Source organism: Nanorana parkeri, unplaced genomic scaffold, assembly GCF_000935625.1.
Source record: "Nanorana parkeri isolate BGI_ZX_2015 unplaced genomic scaffold, ASM93562v1 scaffold757, whole genome shotgun sequence".
NCBI lineage: Eukaryota > Metazoa > Chordata > Amphibia > Anura > Dicroglossidae > Nanorana > Nanorana parkeri.
In genome coordinates this window covers 387,857-405,050 of record NW_017307025.1, presented here as the reverse complement: position 1 = coordinate 405,050, position 17,194 = coordinate 387,857, and the positions used below count along the sequence as shown (strand labels likewise).

Here is a 17,194-nt window from a genome sequence, read left to right as displayed (position 1 = left end):
GTGCTCTTTCGTTTAGTTCTTCCTAGGCAACCAGGTACAGTGCATTCTACTGCTGCCTCTTGCTTCCCAAATAATCACATGCTGTGTACTAAATTCCTTTCCATCTCTTGCCGTGATAAACTGAAATTCATTCAATCACTGTAGATTAATTGATGCTGTTTAAGAGCTGTGTACAGACCCTTCTCTCACGCTAATAACAAACCCACAAAGCTAAATGTGGACTTTCAATACGCTGTGAAAGGGTCTGCATGTCAGAAAGAACAGCGAATTTGATTCTCCAAGGTGTTTGAATTCAAATATTTATATATCATTTGTGGTGATCTTTGCAGTTGATGGCTGATTGGAAGTTTCCTGTGAGCTAAGCGTTTAAATAATTAGCAAATGTGGCCCGCCATTATTAAAGTATTTTGTTTTTTTTAAACTTACACTTACCTTCTGCCAAAGTAAGTGTAAAAGACATTAGACCCTGGGCACCCTAAATCTGTTGCAACATTTTTGCTTCAGAGTACATCAATGTAAAATAAGATCATTTGGTGGCCCTTTTTGCTTGTTGATGACTAGCCACAGTCACCGTTTTAGTTTTTTCTAGATTTAGCTCCACTAGCGGAGAGATCTTACAAGGTCCCATTAGCCTGAAAGCTGCAAATGCATGTTATCCAACAGTCATTCTACTATGATTTAGTGTTTGGACTGAAGTTTTCCTCCACTGCACAGTATAAGTGGATGCTAACCTCCATTTTCATAACTAATTTTACTGTCTGGATTCAAGAGATGTGGATCGGTACATTCACACCTTGGCAGATTGGGGGACTGAGACAAGTGTCATTTAAATGAAAGTATAGTGCCATTTGTCACATAGTTGATGCTTGTGCTCAGATCTGCTCAATTCCAGTATAGTAATATGTGCCTGCGCACACATAGATCTGCACTGAATGCCTAATCTATGAGGATGCACATATTAAATACATATATATTAATTTATATATGTCTGAATTGGTGTATGGGTAACTTAGTTTACTTGGTAGAGACCTATCATATGAGAAATACGCAGGCTGCCATTCCTCACCTCCTGGCTTAAGTCCTTTTAGTCACTGGATATGACGATAGTCACCCTGACTATACTGGATGCATTCTTGACCCAGGCCTGTAACTCAGAAAGCATCAATGCTGCTGGATCTGTTTGACAGCCAGGTAGAAAGCCAGGTGGTCTTCAATGGCATCATGTTTCTGTCATGATGGGTTTCTTTCAATGTACCTGTTATGTACTGTGTCAGTAACTTTATTACCTGGTTTCACAGTTTGGAGACTCTCAGCAGTTACGTTTGGTTCGTATACTGCGCAGCACAGTAATGGTCCGAGTTGGTGGAGGCTGGATGGCTCTAGATGAATTTTTGGTCAAGAATGATCCTTGCCGAGGTGAGAATTTCTTCAATGGAGTGTTCTTCTAATCCAAGATGTATTGACTTTATATAGGATTTGATTGTGTTGGTCACTTTACTTCTATATATATTTTGGCTTTTAAGGTGCCAAAAACATGCATCGTGTCCATCAAACACAGGTAATTTTATATAAAAAGATTAATTTTATGAATTTAAAATAAACATAATTACATCCAAAATGTTGCCCACATGATACAGTAACACATTGAAAACAAACTACTGCCTTAGGGTCCCACATGTGTTTATACATAATTCTCATATATATTCATATTAGTCAATAAGCATAAATTTGTAACTTTTATATAGTCCAAAGTGGGCCCGATTTTCGGCGCGTTTCGCAACTGCATATAGGAAGGTTGGAGGTAATTTCATGTTCACAGAAATGACTGGATCCATGCTCTCAAGGGCTCACGATCACCAAACAGGTAAGAAAGGTAGGAGGCATCCAGGGATAACAGGACTTTTACAAAAAATCCCATCAAACTTGCTGTTCAGAACCAGCATTTTACACATGTGGGACCCTAAGGAGGTAATTTGTTTTCAATGTGTTACTGTATTATGTGGGCGACATTTTGGGTGTGTTTGTTTTTAAATCAAGTTGATTTTAAATTAATATAATTCATCTTTTTATGTAAAACTACCTGTGTTTGATGGACACGATGTATGGTTTTGGCACCTTAAAAGCCCCAAGCCTTTTTGGGGGGGGTTTTCTGTGTTCAAATTAGGGGTGTGGTGTCTATCCCTACTGGTTCAACTTTTATATATTAATATTTCTATATAGAGCTGTTTATTAAGGAAAGTGGTGCACCGATTAAACCTTAAAAGCATCTTATTGAGGTAAAAGTAGAAGGTGACTGCGGTACTCCCACTGAGAACAAATTCACACAAGGTTCTGAACAAGTTGGTGAATGCTGCCTCCTAGAGTTTATCACATAAAAGCTTGTTGCAGCATAGTGATGGAGTCAGTAGGACACTTTTGTTTCAATTATAATTAGGGGAAAGGGAAACACCTAGGTCTTACTGACTGTTTTACTTTAAACACAAAGCAGCATTGATCGAGGTGATGCAATGACATCTACTTCTTCACAATATGTTATCTAGGTTGTCATTAATACTAAAAATATTTGTATTGAAATTGGACATCAACACACTATTAATCATTTTGGGTAGCCTAAAATAAATGTAAACGTAAAAATTGATTATTTAAACATGCTGGATTCAAGGTACTTGGAGGTTTAGGATATTTCTATGCAGATTTTGTCTTTGGGAGAAAGCTTGGCTATTGGCCTCCCAAGCACCCAGTTCTGCATTGTAGGAGGCTAAACATGTTTCCTGATGTCTCCGGACTTGAATGTAATCAGTTACATAGGCAAAATGAATTATGTTTTAAATGAGCAATATCTAAGGAAATAATATTGCCTTTTAGATGGGGCAGTTTGTATCTAAGGAAAGACAGAGCAGAAGTTGGTACACAACATGAAACTCTATTCCAGAAAAAGGCAAACACCAGCCCTCCAGCTGCAGTGAAACTAAAAATCCTGTCATGCATCTTCCTCTGGGAGTCATGTCTGTGGCTGCTAGAGTCTTACAATGCCTAATGGGACTTCTAGTTAAACCACAACGATATGGTTGAAGTTTGCCTACCCCTACTCTATTCTGTTATTCTAACATTGGTTCCTCCAAGAAATTCTGCAACTTTACTCTACAGTCATTTCATATCCTACCAGAAGAGTGCAGTGTAACACCAACAAGAATTAAATCTGGTGTAGCTTGCTTTCCGCAGCAGAGTCACTCATTACATGTGGTTTGGGGTTATGTGATCTTGTTAGCTGTGTGAAGGAAATATGCATTTTTATGTCCTTCTTCCTTACTGTCGGTGGTGGTGTACGTGTCCACTGGCTGATGCTGGTGTTATGCAGCATGTGCTAGCCTTAATAACTTGTTAATGATACATTCAATATCCCCAGCTAAACCTTTTGTTCTCTGTGATGTATCACATCCACATGTGTACCATTAAGTACTGTCATTGGCTGGACTTAGCTATACATTTTGCATGCCTCACCTCTCATCCCTTTTCCCCTGTGCACCTCTTTTGTATTCTCTTTAGTTCACCATCCAGGGACTAAATTAAAGAGAACCGATTCCGTCTCTTCCATAGGTTTGGGTAATTGCTCTGACTTTGTAGAAGTGCTTGTCTTTATAACCAGAAAAACCATTTCAAAACGACCAGACTTTTTGTTCAAGGCAATTGATAACAGCCTACATTTATAACTACTCAATACCTCATATACAAATGTAGTATTTAATGATTTTGGTATAATAAAATGGTATTACACCATTTAAAGACTACAGAACCAGATCTGAGAACACATGAAGCGTTGTAAGAGTTCATTCTTACCTTTTAGTAGCAAAAAAAAGCAAACCGTTTTTATTTACAAATCCTATACTAAATTGTATATTGTTTTTAAAAGTTAAACATATATGATCAAACTATTCCAGCTGCTGCATGTGATTGCCATGTGTTTAATACCTGTGCTTTTCCACATTATTAATCATATGCAAAGGTGTCAGAGAGATTTTTTTTTTGTTTTTTTTTAACACAAATCTTGTTTAAGTTAAAGTAACATGAAGTGACATTTCTCAAATTGTTCTCAGAGCTTATAATAACAGTTGCTATAGCATGAAAGATCCCTGTCCTGTATTTTTCCCAGATATCTATGATATCTACATGGCTGATATTTTATTTATGCTCTAATCTGAAGATGGTTTATGTGGCTTTATTTAATATTTTGTGGCTTCAGTTCAACTAATTTACCTTTTAACAGTTTTCAGTCTCATGGTCAGTGCTTATTAATAATCTTGTGTGCTTCTGAAGTAAACTTGTTTTATGTGCTATGCCTCTACGAAAGCTTTGTATTTCTGATTTATGAAACCAATGGGTTTATTTATTAAGGCAAAGAACAAAACAATTCATAAAATGCATTAACTTAACACATCCTATCAGAGAGCATATTTCTCTGTTCATACACCGTTTGAACTGATAAAAAGTGACATCTGGCTACTATGGGGTATTGAGCTTTGCCTTTTTAAATAAGACCGCATGAGTAATTCAAAAAAAATATTAATTTTACTTACTTGTTTTTAACAGCAAGGGGAAGAACAAATCTAGAGCTGCGAGAAAAATTTATACTTCCTGAGGGGGTATCCCAAGGAATGACCCCCTTTAGGTCCCGAGGGCGAAGGTCTAAACCGTCTTCCAGGACTGCCTCACCAACACGGTCCAGCTCCAGTGCCAGCCAGAGTAACCACAGCTGTACATCCGTCCCATCTTCTCCCGCCACTCCTGCCAGCGGCTCGAAGGTAAGGCCTGGCCGTGCCCTGGGCACAACATTAATGAATGTCAGTAGAGATATAACACAAGATACACAATGTATCTGCAGTGTGAGCTTTGTACTGTTCTCTGACAAACTATGTGTATATAAACTTTCATCTTACTAACTGTGTTTTGTGTATGAAGTGGCAAGACATAGTGCAGTGTCTGTGGAATACAGTGATCAAGCCATTCACCCTAGATTTTCATTTATATATGTACAGTTTGCTAGGCACTTTCCATAAAGATGTTTTCAGATGTGTAGGACCCTGGCTGTCATTGTGCCAAATACATGAGTGCTAACCCTGAACATGGAAAACTTGAGGATAGATGATACAAACACGATATATTGTTTCCTGTACAAATTCTGTAAAATGTTAGACACCTCAGCTGAAACTAAGGAACCAGGTAGTTTCAGAGGTGTGCAGATATTTGTGTGGTTAAGGTAGTTTTGTCCACAAACAAAGTAACATCACACACACATACATTTCAGAATAAAATGAAACTCCAGTTTTACTGAGGAAAAATAAAATTCTCTCTAGATGAACTTTGTCATTGCCAGAATATTGGCAAACATCTGCCTACTATAATCACATGATTCTCCTAGCATCACTTCAGTCGTGTAACATTTTTGGGAAGTATCTCACCAAAGATAAGGACATCGCTGGAGAGGCCTGAAATGTTACCTTCAACTATATGGACAGAAAATCATCATCCTCTGCAGAAAAAGCCATTTTGTAGCCGCTACCCTTTGAATATCCATATACAGTCACACACTTAACCCCTTCATGACTGAGGCCTTTTTTTCATTTTTTGTACCCATGTTATATTCCACATTTTAGGCCTGAAAATTACTTAAAACCCCCAACATTATATATTTTCTGAATGCCAAGACCCTATAGAATAAAATGGTGGTAGTTGCAAATTTTTATGTTGCACAATATTAGCGCAACTCCTTATTAAACCCCAATATTTAGTGAAAAATTTAATTAAATGCCCCAAAACACAACAAAATACCCATTTTTTTAATGAAATATAAAAGATGAGGTTACAACGAGTAAAACGATACCCAACATGCCCAGGTTACAAATTGCGTGCATCCGTAAAACGGCGAAAAACCCCAGTACCCCAAAAAGTCCATAGAAGACGCTTTAAAAGCCCATCAATTTTTTCACCGGGAGTCTGTTTAAACAGCCGCGATGCTGGCGACGTACACTGTACGTCGTCAGTCACGAAGGGGTTAAGGGCCCATGTATTGCTGTCAAACGTTGCCTTTTGCATTTGAAAGCACTGCTTCTCATATGTATGTGCTCAAACACAAAATATAGCAAAAGGCTGCATTTTACCTGCTTTATTTGCACTGCAAGTGCATCTTAATAGAATCTGCTGCATCCAAAGAAACACAACAAAAGGAAGGTCAAGCACAGCTTTAGAACTACCATCCACATCTCACCCCTCTAGCATACAGGAATTTGCTGATTTGTGGTTGATGTGCTTCTAAAAACACATTAAATGCAGAGAAACAATACTCATCCATCTACATCAGGGGTGCCCATTAGGTAGATCGCGATCTACCAGTAGATCGCAAAGCGAACACTGGTAGATCACGATCGGCTCACTGACCTGTGTCCTGTCCTCCCTTGGTGCTCGTGCGGCTGAATGTGTCAGACGCCGCAGACGGGAAGGAGAGAAGAGACTTCGGGAAGCTGCTGCAGTGGAGGTAAGAAAAGACAGAGACAAGAGACAGCAGAGAGAGAAGAAAGACAGCAGAGAAAGTGAGAGAAGAGACAGTAGATAGAAACAGGGGAGAGAGAGAGCGCGAGGAGAGAGAAGAGAGGGTCGGTTCACACCACAAAGTCTGCGTTCCAGAGTGTTTGGCCTCTAGAACACATTAGAACGCAAGCCGGCCGGCTCCCTGGAGCGGGAGGGGACGTGGCGGTGCATTGAAGTCAATGACACCGGAGCCATGCCCTTCACCCTCAGTGTTTTCGCCCGCACCCAGAACGCAGCCACATTAGTACCTGCGTTCCGGTCAAGCGCGATATGCAAAAATGCAGCATTTTTGCAGATCGTACTGGACCGGAACGCAGGTACTAATGTGCCTGCATTCCTGGTGCAGCGATTGCACTGGGGGCGTGGCTGCGGTGCCATTGACTTCAATGCACTGCCACGTCCCCTCCTGCCCCTGAATGCAGGTCTTTTTTCGTTGGTAGATCTCATTGAGCTCGTCATTTGATAAGTAGATCTGCAGACGAAAAATTGTGGGCGCCCCTGTTCTACATAAACCCTAAAGCTTTTTTTCAACCTCTAGACCAGGGGTGCCCACAATTTTTGTGTTGAGATGTACTTTTCAAATGACGAGCTACATGAGATCTACCAACGAAAAAAAAAACTCCCTCGCTCTCTTTCCCCTGGCTGTCTCTCCTCGCTCTCCTTGCTGTATATATGCAAACATTGTAGTGCAATAGGCTGTGTAAACTAATATTCTTTGATGTAATACATAGCACTTCAACCACCAGAATCCACCAGGAAGGCGTATACCCAGGCTAATAGGTAACCATGTGTGCCCTGCTAAATAAATATATCAAAATGGAATAAAGGGGCCGCCATTCACACCCTTCGTGATCTACCAGCATCAGCTTTGAGAGCTACTGGTAGATCACAATCTACCTAATGGGCACCCCTGCTCTAGACGGGTGCCTTCAAAAGCAGAGCTACACTACCCCCTACCTTAAGAACTAGCCGCACATACATAGTACAACCTAAAGCCTACCCTGATCTCTTGACCATACTCTGCAAGTAGTCTGGTCAATATAGTAGGCAACTGCAATTTTGTATGACTAAATATAGGTTAGTTTATAGGTTCTTAGGAGAAGCATCTTCTTTATAACATAACTCTAATGCATAAACTGTGCCCTGTCCAGTTTTCAATGTAATTCAGTTAAAAAAAAAACAAAGAACATGAATTAATTTTCCATATTGTCAAACATCAGTTTGACAGGTTGAGTCTGCCTCCAGTCTTGTTTGTTTGGGTTTTTTTTTTTTTTTGCTTTCTTTGTTTTTCTCCATTTGTGCTCATGTTTTAATTGTTTTTGGCATTGTATTATGTTTATCTTTTACTGCAAACTCATTTCCCTTCTTCATCTTCACTCATTTCCCCACTCCATCCTGTGTGGTGTTGCCCCTTTCACAGACTCCACAGCAGCTATCTCGCTCTTATGAGAAGCCCTGGCTAGTAAACAGCAAGGCTAGCACGCCCTCTAGGGGCTCCGACTACTCAGACTACCAGATTTCATCATGTGAGGTAGAGTATGGTCCTCCAGCCTATGGAGAATCCACACCTTTCCCTTCCATCAGTCGTTTCTCTGCTAACACCTTGTTCCATCATCATGTTTCCTCTGCTAACAATCGTGAATGGATAGAAACACTGCACTCAATTGTGTATCTTTTTAGAATGATTTTCTGTTATGATTGATTTTCATTCTAATATTCAAGGACTAAAGGCATGTCAACAGAAGCACTGATTTGAGAAACTAAAAAAAAAAAAATAATGTCTGTCTTTACTAAAATGACCATGGGTTGTTCCACTTTACATATATGCATGATTTTAATTACGCTGTGATTTTATTCTATTTTACTGCATCTTAATTCTTACAGATTGGTGGTGTTCCGCATATGAATAAGACTGTTTCAAACAATTTAATCAAAGTGCATGCTTGAGTGAATATATTTCATATGAACGCAGTACGTCCACGTAACAAAACACTGAAAGCATGCCATTTTCAATCTGCTTCTCTGTAAAACAATGTGTATTTTCTTATAGAAAAACCGCTTACGGTACCAGTGAATACAGTCTCTGCTTTAGATTTATGAGTTAATTTAAACAATGTGACACACCACTATAGAATTAAGATTTGCTTTTTCATTACCTTTCTGCTGCTTACTGTTAAGTAGAGGGTTTCAACAAAGTGTAAAATGTTTGCTTATTAATAAAACAAGTTGATAAATACAGTGGAGTGTGTCAAAACCAGAAGAATTCAGCTCCATTCTTGTAGTTTCTTAGGGGGCTCTCCACTCATTTTGTTATATCAACTGATACAATGAGCTCTTAAAAGTATTTGTTTCTCTGCTGCGTTGCACTAAGTTTACATAGGTTCTTTTTTCTCAGTGGCAAAATACAAGTTATGATTATTAAAGAGCTATAGTATAAAAGTAATCCTGTTTGGGGAGGGGACTGCATGGGGACATATTTTTCTACACACATGTACTGTCCATGATTGCAGAGAAGGACACTGCTGTCCACTGATGGATTTTTCTTAAACCTTTCCGCACATGTAGCAGTTGTGCCATGTGTTCTCCCAAGTGTGGAATGGCCTGCCATTCAGCTTACTTAACTTTCTTTCTTATCCATTGAGGGACAAAGGAAGTTAGTCACCTTTTGGGTTATACTGCTTCATGCATCATGCCTCAGCTTTTTCCCAATGTCCTAGGAGGATAGATGAATTTTCTTCAGCTCTGCTGTGTAAAAGATTAAGCTATTTTATTAAGTATCTATATTTATCTTATATCTTATCTATTAACCTATGTTTGCTAGCAGCATTTTTTTCTTCATTCAAGACTCTTTTCTACAGTGCTGCTAGAACTTGCATTGTCATCCTCAGCCCACTTTTTCGAGTGTTATGTCCAGACCACTCTGGAATAACTAACTCTGGGAATAACCTGAAAGTAACCTTTGGGCACTGGGTTCAGTGTAGGGTGTTTTTTTCAGACTCCATTCTGGTAAAAAGTTAGCCACGGAGCACTTTCTCTTTCGTCTCTACCAGTGCTATTCTCTGTCTCGGGTTTTTTAGAGGCCCTAAGACCACAAAGATTTTTCTAGTGCACCCCACTGGGCAAGTCTTCCTCTACAGAGATTGGAAACAACCTGACAAGATACAATGCCTGGCCAAAAAAAAAAGGTCACACTCTAATATTTTGTTTGAGCACCTTTAGCTTTGATTATGGCAAGCATTTTCCGTGGTATTGTTTCAATAAGCTTATGCCATGTCATATTTATTTCCATTAGCGCAAGCAGTGGATAGTGTGGTAACTCTGTGGCGTCAGTACATCCTGATCTACGCCTTTTCTCCTTTTCTCTTTAAACTGAGGGCAGTCCTCAGTTTTCTGTTATTTTTTGGGGCGTGTTGCATTCGTCTGCTGTGTCACCTCTCATTTGGACTGCTTTTGGATGTTCTGAAGGTTAAAGACTTCCCGTTTCCTTCAATGGATGAAAAATAATTTTTTTTGCTCAGACAACACTCAGCAAATATGCCGAACTTTTGTCCCCTGTGTGTAGAGGAAAAACTGTAGAGGAAAAACATTTTTTTCTAATATATTATACCGATGCATGGGACTTTTTTTTTAAGTAGCAAAAGTCTGCTTGCTAAATTGTTGCCTGTTGGCGACATGTTCTCTTATAGAAAATGGTTTAGGGCTACACCTGTGTCTCTTCAGACTAATGTAGCAAAGTCCAGCAAGGTCAATTGTTATTGGTCCCTAATTCGCCAGAAAGGATACAGAGAAGTGAAAATCAGTAATTTAATAAACTGGCTGGTGAGCCTCCATTATCATTTCTCTTTAACATTTGTCAATATGGTTTTTTTTTTTAAGGTTACACCAGCTCAGAGCAGCAAAATGAAGAAAGCAGCCATCCACACAAGCCGGTCATCCCTCACAGGAGATATGACTGCAGCCACACCTTCTGGTGCCAAATCAGGTCGACCTGGTAGGTATAAGTCACATGTGTACATAACCCATCGCACTCCTAACTGGAATCGAAACCCAGTAATTATAGGTGGGTGCAGCAGTGGAAGCCGATGGCGCCGCCAGTCATCATTCTTAAGAAAAAGTAGGAACCACTGGCACTCCAAATTTCCATGCGTCAAATCTTCTTTATTGACTTGATCAAGGTGGTCTCACAGTAAATGGCAACATTTTGGAACCCTATCCGGTTCCGTCCACTTTGCTTGCCCAAGGAAGGAACCGGATACAATGTGAGACCACCTTGATCATGTCAATAAAGAAGAGTTGACGCAAGGAATTTTGGAGTGCCAGTGGTTCCTACTTTTTCTTCTGGTAGGTATAAGCAAATTACATATTCACAGCCATTTATTGTCACACCACAGTTTAACTCAGGGCACCTAAATACATGTTATGTTTGCTGTCATCACCCCATTAAAAAAAAATGTAAAAGCTTGCCCGTCATAGCTGTGCCAGAGAGATCCCCGGGGGGGAGGGGTGGGGGTGTCTTTATGAGCTGTGAAAACTTAATGGGGGATTGATCCCTGTGCTTGTTTTAAGTAGGTTTTTTCTGGGGGGAGGGGGGGTTTCTTTTAAACAGGAATGAAAACAGAAATGTGTCCCACAAGGGTCACTTATTTATTATCTGGCAAAGTTAAACAATGACTCTGACCTGTTAGTAGTGGCAAGAACTCTACTTTTGTCCCCATTTTGTTTTTTATCAGTCTTTAATAAAGAGCCATCATAGCTTTTGAAAAACTGCTAGACCAGGGGTGCCCACAATTTTTTGTGTTGAGATCTACTTTTCAAATGACGAGCTACATGAGATCTGCCAACGAAAAAAAAACTCCCTCGCGCTCTCTCTCCTGGCTGTCACTCCTCACTCTCCTGGCTGTCCTTGCTCATCCTCCTGGCTGTCATTGCTCACATTTTCTCTCCTGGCTGTCTCTCTTCTCTCTCTTTCCTGTCTGTCTCTCCTTGCTCTCTCTCCTGGCTCTCTCTCCTTGCTCTCTCTCCTGGCTCACCTTGCTGTATTTTGCAAACAGTGTAGTGCAACAGGCTGTGTAAATGAATATTCTTTGATGTAATACATAGCACTTCAACCACCAGTATCCACCAGAAAGGTGTCAGGGAACTTGGCTCAGCAGACTCAGGCTAATAGGTAATCATGTGTGCACAGCTAAATAAATATACCAAAATGGAATAAAGGGGCCGCCATTCACACCCTTTGTGATCTACCAGCATCAGCTTTGAGAGCTACTGGTAGATCACGATCTACCTAATGGGCACCCCTGTGCTAGAGGCTGAATATAAGGAAGCTTTAAAACAGTGACATATTTACAATATTGTGCAAACTTATTTCTGGGGAACTTAAAAAATGACTGCATATCTTTACTTGAAATAGACAATGCTGTCTATATAGTATATCAAGTGTGACTTTGGTAGTGACGATACATTGTGAGCAGCAGTTAAAGTACTTTGTGAGTGGCTCGCTGTTCTCTGTAAAACACTGTTAAGGCTGAACTCCAGGCAAACTACTAAATACACAGATGATATACAGTATATAAATATACTGTTTTACCTGCCACAGGATTTTTATTTTCGTCCATCCAGTTCTTAGATTTACTCAGGTCTGCCAACAGAAGATGGTTACCTTTTTTATATGCCTGGAGTTTAGCTTGAAATACTTTTCTTTCTTATCCATTGAGGGATGCAGGAATTCTGAAACTGTTAGGTTATACTGCTGCCTTCAGGAGGATTGGACACTGGCACACAAAAAACTTGTGGGCCAGCCCTACTCCCAGCATGCCCCTGTTTTTGGCTAGTGTGCTATGAGTATGGATGCCTTTTCTTCAGCTCTGCTGAGAAAAGTCTAACCTATCTTACTAGCTTTTTCTTCAAGATTTGCTTCAATCAAGATTCCTACTACATTAGTGTTGAGCTGGTCTCTGTATGCAGCTGTTTGGATAGGCCAGTTCTTAGTCTGACTTTCAAGGTTGTACCTGGACTGGATGTGCAGGGTTTGACTGGATTGTGACTTTTGGGCACTGGGCTTTGCATTTTGGCACTTTCTAGACTAGAGTGTACTGGTAAAGTTAGCCAAATAGCACATTCCAGGTTCAGAACTGCGACGTACCTCAGTGCTGACCCTGTTTCTAAACACTCACTTTGTGAGTAGGCCATGTTGCTGACCACTGGGAGCGACCTCATTACTAGGACCACTGGGTGTCATTAAATTTCCCTTCCTATCGGCTCACCAGAAAAACAATAAAATTCAGCCCTGCATACTCAAATTGTGAGTTTGATTGTTTTGATCTGTTTATGGTTGATAAATAAAACTGTGTTAGGCTGTTGGAATTTTCTTCATGCCTTTACTTTGCATGATGGAAAGTACTTGTTAATACTAAGGAGGAGAGAGTGGACCTGGATTCACATGTTAAAAAGCAATGAGGGAAATATTTGTACTGGTATGTGAAGAGGATTCTCTTTTATTATACACCAGCTTTTTATACAGTTTCTCTCTATATATTTTTTCTTGCACATGAACTGATCGTTTTAGAACTTTGATCTCAGTGACAGTGATTAACAATCATGCATGGAACATACTTGAAAGTCCAACCAGACAAAAGATTGCGGATATTGGCTCATTGCTTAGTTTATATTGTATCCAAAGAGAAGGGAAGTAACCTGCAGTCAGTGATTCACTGAAATTTTGTTACATCCAGCGACTGTAACATTGCTAAAGAGGAATGTTTATGTGTCAATGTTTCAATAGATCAAACTGAAATACGGCTTTTCCAAGATCTTGGAAAACAAAACAACATTTCAGTGAATCATTGACTGCAGGTTACTTCACTTCTCTTTGGATACAATATAAACTAAGCAAGATTTGGCTCATATAAACGAAATGAGCCTATATCCGTGATCTTTTTTTGGTTGGACTTTCAAGTGTGTTCCCTGCATGATCGTTAATCACTGTCAGAGTTGCATCATTAATGAGGGTTTTCCCCTCATGGATACAAACCGTTTCACTTTGAGCTTATACTGGAGACTCTATCCCGACTCTCGGGTGTTTTGAACCAATAAGGGTTCTTACTCTTTCTAGTCTTACACAAGGATGAGGTGGTGTTGAGGCCTAGAACTTCCTTCCTACATAAGCTAGTTTTACCTCTCACCTCACAAGGTCATCATTCTTCTGTCCCTCAAATTCATCAGAAAAAGATCTCCCTCCATTTCCTGGAAGTAGTTCATGCTGTAAGAGTTTTCCCTGCTGCCACTCCTTTCTTCAGAAAGACTGACTTTTGGAGGCTCAGACAAGACCATCATCAAGCTTATGGTCTTAAAGTGACATTAAACCCTCAACCCTTTTTTACATAAAACAATAGTGTAATGTGTGCCTTACTGTAATCCATGGTAGTTTCCCTTCTCTTTGCTGCTCTTCCTTTTAAATCCGTATCTTTTCTCATGCTGGGCAGAACTTCTGTTTTGCAGCAGACTGCCTTGTCTCAGGAATGGATACACGGTGTCTGTGTGAAGGTTCACAACCTGAGCCAGCACTACAGGAAGAGGCACCCAGCTGCAAAACAGAAGTTTTCCCCAAGCATGAGAAGAGATACAGATTTAAAAGGAAGAGCAGCAAAGAGAAGGGAAACAACCATGGATTACAGTAAGGCACACATTACAGTATTGGTTTATGTTAAAAAATCTGAGGGTTTAATATCACTTTAAGGATTGGGAACTACCCTTTCCTGACAAAGCACACTCCACCAGATTTGTGAGTACATCTTGGCATCAGGTTTCTGTTTTTCAGATTTGCAAGACTGCCACCTGCTCTTCTGTTCTCTAAGTTTTACTGCGTGGATGTTTATGACCCATCTGATGTCAGCTTTGAGTGCAAGGTCCTTCGTGCTGCATTTTGAGATGCAGCCACTCGCCAAGTTCTGTTTTCCAGTGGGCCTGTTGGTCTGCTTTTGGACTTTCTAATAGTTTGAGCACTCCTGTGTCTCTCAGGGCCTGTTCACATGATATCAGGTCCTGATCAGGTGCGGATCTGCAGACTGATGCAGTGCGTTTTTGCCACGTTATTGCTGCGTTTTGGTCGCGTTTTTAATGCGTTCCAGTAAAAGAAAAAAAAATTTTTTTGCTGGAGTGGGGCTGTTAGTATGTTAGCTGCAGTGCAGTGCGTTTTGGATGCGTTTTGGACGCGTTTGCGTTTCATGACCGTACAAAATGTTACATGCAGTATTTTTCTGTCGTAACCTGAACGGACTGCACACGTGAGAACTGTAGTCCATAAAACACATAGGGATGCATTTTGAGTGCAGTAGCGTACGGATCCGGTCAGCACTCCCTTTTTTGGAGTCCATCCCTTTTTTGGAGTCCATTGAGGGACACAATTGTCCACTACTCTGTGTCTATGATCATGCACTTGGTACTGGTTTGCCACTAAAAAAAGGCATGCTAAGAGTAGGAGGGGTTTTACTGGGATGGCCCTCAGGTTTTTTGCTCAGCAGTGTTTCAGAAAGTCTATGTACATTAATGAACTCCAAGAAATTGATTTTACGTAATGAAAAAAACGGTTTCTTTTTTTTTTTACAGTAAAAAAAAATGTTTATTGTTTTTATGTTGCATTACAATTTTTCTGTCAGTTCACATTCTTAATTTTCTGATGTAGATCCGAAGAAAAGTAGCAGTCGTGCTGGAAGTCGCACCGGAAGCCGAGCCAGCAGTCGGAGAGGAAGTGACGCCTCAGACTTTGACCTTTTAGAGACTCAGTCGGCCTGCTCAGACACCTCAGAGAGCAGTGCTACTGGAGGACCATCTCGCAGAGGACTGTCTAAACCTTCCAAAATCCCCACTATGTCCAAGAAAATTACCAGCACTCCTAAAACTTCAGGCACTAAGAGATAGTCCTACCTGAAGGAAACTTTGGGCACAGGAGCAAATAGCCCGCCAGTGGGGCAGACCATGAGCTTTGTTTTTATAACATGCACTGTACATCTGGATGTACGCTTGTCTGAGTGGGGAAATTTCTATCGTCTATACATGTACACGAGAAAGATGTTTATAACTGCCTTATCTGTTTCTTTTGTTTTTGTACCTTAATACTTCCATGTGAATATTTCTGTAGATAAAACAAGCCTTGTGTGAATTCCTGGCAAGATTCAGGGGCTCTCGTAGAAAGATGGATTGTGAAACAAGAGTATAGACAACTAATGTTCTGACTCTGCAGGGTAGAAGACCCTTTTTTTAGGGTTGGTATCCTAGGACAACACTACTAAACTTTAATAGGGAAATCCTCTGTTTTCTATATGAACAATACTTTATTAAGCTGCAGAGGGAACAGAGACTGACAAAAGATTTCTTTTAATAACATTAGGGCTTTCTGTATTGACAGCACTTGCACACTCTGCTTTGACCTTACAGTACCAATTATTATCATCAAGTCTCTTACAGCAACTGCCATTGAAAAGGACATTTAACCACATGGTGTTTGGGAGCAGCCATTTGCGTGACAGTAAATTCCAAATTCTGGTGCAGCATAGATTAGCATATGCATCTACACAGCCATTTTGCACTCATCCCAGGTTCATCTGATTTTTCTTATTGTAAACTACATTTGTTTTATTTATCTGCCTAGTATATTCTTATTTATTATTTAATGGTCATTCCACTTAGGATTTGTGTGACATGTTCATTTCGGTAGACAAACAATCACAGTTGTGCATCAGTGAAATGGGACCCGCCAGCGAAGTTCCTCCCTCACATGTATCTACGGGTTACCTCCGGAAAACTGACCCTGTGGGGTGGAGTTGGTAGAGAGCACACATGGATCCCTCCTGTTACCTGTCATTACATCCTGTTCTAACAGGCTGCTGTGGGATTTTCTCAACTAGTTTGCAACAGAAAATAATGCTGTACCAATGAACTGTTAAATAAACAACACATTTTGTATTAAAATTGCTTGCAGTAACATCAAGTATACCTTGTGTATGTGTCTTCACTGTCTTCTAGGAAGGCTAAAGAAAAATACATTGGCAATCTATATACATTGAAATCTAATCTATAAATACTGTTTTTATGGTACCATAATATAATATGATTATATCAAATATGATTGTCAAATAACTTCTAGACAAATAACTTCTAGACAAATAACTTCTATAGTTATTATATAAATAGTCAGGGCTTTTTCTGTTCTTGGTTTGGTGTTTCTGTCTTTCTCAGATCATTTTTTTTATTTTGTGAATGAGGTAGACACTTTTGACATCCCCAGTGCAGACTGTTTTGTGTTCTAGTATGGATCTCGTGCAAGTACAGAGTATATACAGTAACAAAGTTATCTAATCTGCAGTTCTGCTCTGCTAAACTAAATTTAGCAAAATATAGGTAGAAATAGCACTCTGGGCTCTCCCCAGAACAGAGTCATGAGACTAAAACCAAGACATTGGTCATATCCCTCCATAAAAAGTTTGGTATAGGCAGTGAATGGATGGCTGTGGCCAAATAATTGTCCTCTCCTTCTGCAGATAACCAATGTCTTTACAGAGCCACTTTTAGAAATCATGGGGTCCCTTACAGCAGGATGTCTCAGGCTCCTTGACCA

The 17,194-nt window shown here is 40.0% G+C and overlaps 1 protein-coding gene across 1 annotated transcript in view; it reads left to right on the top strand.

Moving 5' to 3' along the window:
• The window catches only part of MACF1 (microtubule-actin crosslinking factor 1), a 232,876-nt gene extending 216,241 nt beyond the window's left edge, over positions 1-16,635 (top strand). The window contains 4 exon segments of the mRNA XM_018564515.1: positions 1,299-1,416; positions 4,588-4,799; positions 10,459-10,573; positions 15,263-16,635. Coding sequence (XP_018420017.1) covers positions 1,299-1,416; positions 4,588-4,799; positions 10,459-10,573; positions 15,263-15,498 — 681 coding nt within the window. The 3' untranslated portion in view covers positions 15,499-16,635.
• Positions 16,636-17,194: the final 559 nt, after the last annotated feature.